The sequence below is a fragment of the Rutidosis leptorrhynchoides genome, chromosome 5, assembly GCF_046630445.1.
Source record: "Rutidosis leptorrhynchoides isolate AG116_Rl617_1_P2 chromosome 5, CSIRO_AGI_Rlap_v1, whole genome shotgun sequence".
Lineage (NCBI taxonomy): Eukaryota > Viridiplantae > Streptophyta > Magnoliopsida > Asterales > Asteraceae > Rutidosis > Rutidosis leptorrhynchoides.
Window position 1 is genome coordinate 254,427,504 of NC_092337.1, and position 2,702 is coordinate 254,430,205.

General features: G+C 38.0%; 1 protein-coding gene across 1 annotated transcript; it reads right to left on the minus strand.

The window, feature by feature from the left end:
* Window positions 1-666: 666 nt before the first annotated feature.
* On the minus strand, window positions 667-1,554 carry LOC139849347 (uncharacterized). Its single transcript, XM_071839007.1, has one exon. It carries the CDS (start codon window positions 1,552-1,554, stop codon window positions 667-669), a length of 888 nt encoding a protein of 295 aa, XP_071695108.1.
* Window positions 1,555-2,702: the final 1,148 nt, after the last annotated feature.

The following is a 2,702-nucleotide window of genomic DNA, read 5'->3' on the forward strand; positions in this document are numbered from 1 at the left end:
ACTGAGGAATCCCACTTTGCAAGTGATAATTCCTCATTAATTCCTGGATTAATAAGATATTATCGGCTATACGGCGACCCGGAATAAAAGCCGATTGGTTTTCCTGGACAATATCACCCAAGCACGAAGTAATACGGTTCGTAATAATTTTGCTAATGCATTTATAAATAACATTACAGCATGAAATTGGGCGAAAATCATTAACCTTACTTGGGTGCTGAGTTTTCGGCACAAGATCAATAATCGTGTGGTTGAGTTCTGAAAGCAACTGACCATTAGCAAAGAAAGATTTAATAGCCGAGCAAACATCCTATCCAACAATATCCCACGCCTCTTTGAAAAACATCGAAGAGTACCCATCTGGCCCCGGTGCTTTATCATTACCAATATTGAACATAGCCTCCCGAACTTCCTGGCTCGTAATTGGTCTCACCATATGAACAGCTTTGACCGAACTAATGCGTGAAGTAAACAATGAATCAGGATCATCGATGCTATCACAGTTGGCTGCCATACCAAGGAATTGTTCATAATGTTGCGTAAAACATTAGCAACTCCATCACCTTCAACGACATTATCATTATTTTCAAAAATAGCGTGAATATGGTTACGATTTTTCCTACCTTTAACAACTTTGTGGAAGTAACTAGAGTTTGAATCACCAACTCAAAGCCACTCCACCTTTGCCTTTTGTTTTAAAAAGCGTTCTTCCTCGATCAATGCTTCGTTAAACTCTTGCAATTTGTTTTTCTCAGCTAATCGAAGAGGCACCGAATCAGGATTAACATCTAGAAGAACCTGCGTTGAGTCCAATTCAGCCCTTAGTTTAGTAACTCGATCATGAATATTTCCTTTAGACCACATGAGTTTTCTAAAGGCTTTCTTCATCAATCGAAGTCTTTTAACAACACGAAACATTAGATGACCATGCACCTCAACACACCAACCATCCTTAACCCCCTTTTGAAACGCCTCATTATGAACAACAATATTGCCAAACTTAAACGGTTTTTGCTTAGAACCGCTAAAATCAGGCAACTTTAACACCATGGGACTATGATCAGAAATTCTATAAGGTTGAAAAATAACATAAGCATCCGGGAAATCCCCTATAAACATATCATTAGCCATAACTCGATCAATTTTCTTTAGAATACCAGTTTCCAGGTTAGGACGCTGATTCCATGTATAATGTAACCCAGAATAATTCACATCCGCCATGTGAATTGCATCTACACATTCTTGAAACTCACGCATAGCAATAGTGACATTTGAAGAGCTAGCGGTGGACTCCTCAAGACTAAGAGATGCATTAAAATCCCCCATAATAGTCCAAGGGTGATCACCCACAAACTGCTTATGAACACACAAATCCTTCCATAGTTGTCTACGTTGTATGTAGTAATTAGCAGCATAAACAAAAGAGACATAGAATTTCTTACCACAATGAACCGAGAGTAGACAATGAACCACTTGATCAGTAGCTGTAACCACCATAAGTTGAGCTACAGATGGATCCCAACCCAAAATAATACGAGTACCAATAGCACACATATTACTATTCGATGTCCAACTCCAATGAGGAAACACGGAATTACAAACATTATTAAGTTTACTAAGAACAACGTGAGACTCTAAAATAGCAAAGACACTTAATGTGACGCCCCGTACTAAATCATCATGTACGGACCATCAACAACAGGATCATTACAAGGTTAAGTACTATATGCGATTTCAAAAAGAGTTTGCATTCATATCAAAAGGTGACGTCATAACGAACGTCAAATGTTTTACAACCCAAGTATGCTTCTACGGATAGCAAACATAAGTAATAGTATGTGACCCATAGGTCGTTAAAAATATATCGTTTCAAAAGTATCATGTTTGAATGCAAAATAACGTTTCATGCGGTGACATCTCTAAGTGCAGCGGGTGTCTACAAAGCATGACTAGTACAGCGGAAGCAAGCAAACCTTAAGCACCTGAGAAAAACATTCTTAAAAACGTCAACACGAATGTTGGTGAGCTATAGTTTAAGTATAACAGTAATGTAAGTAGGCCATGAGATTTCAGTGCTACAACGAGCGTTCCAAAATAGTAATCCAAATCGGTATGTTTAAGTATATGCTCAACCGTGGGCACTCGGTAACTAACTTAACGTTTAAATAATAATACCCCCTGAAAGTACACTTGGCGAGTGCGTATGTTTACGAAGTATTAAACACTCGTTGACTGCTAGCGTGACTAGCCCGAGTGGGGATGTCAAACCCTATGGATCCATATCTAAGATTCGCGTTCATGGTTCAAAAACCAATGATTAAACGTTACCGAGCTAAAGGGAATGTTTATGCCGTTGTATAACCCACACATATATAAGTTTAAGTACTCGTGCCTAGTATGTAAAACATAAAATCCGCATGTATTCTCAGTTCCCAAAATAAGTTAAAGTAAAAAGGGAATGCTATAACTCACAATGATAATGTAGTCGTAAAGTCGGTTCGGAAAAGGTGTGCAAGTAAACGGTCCGAAAGTCCTCAACCTAAGTAAAATAGTACTAAGTCAGTAAATCTTCGGAAAGGTTTAAAAGTATTTAAATAAGGTCTTAAGGGTCATCATCATTCATCATTTAACAAAAGGTGTAAAGTAGGTTTCGTTAATGAAAGTAGTTTAAAACAAAAGCTGATTTCAGTCAGTCACCACAG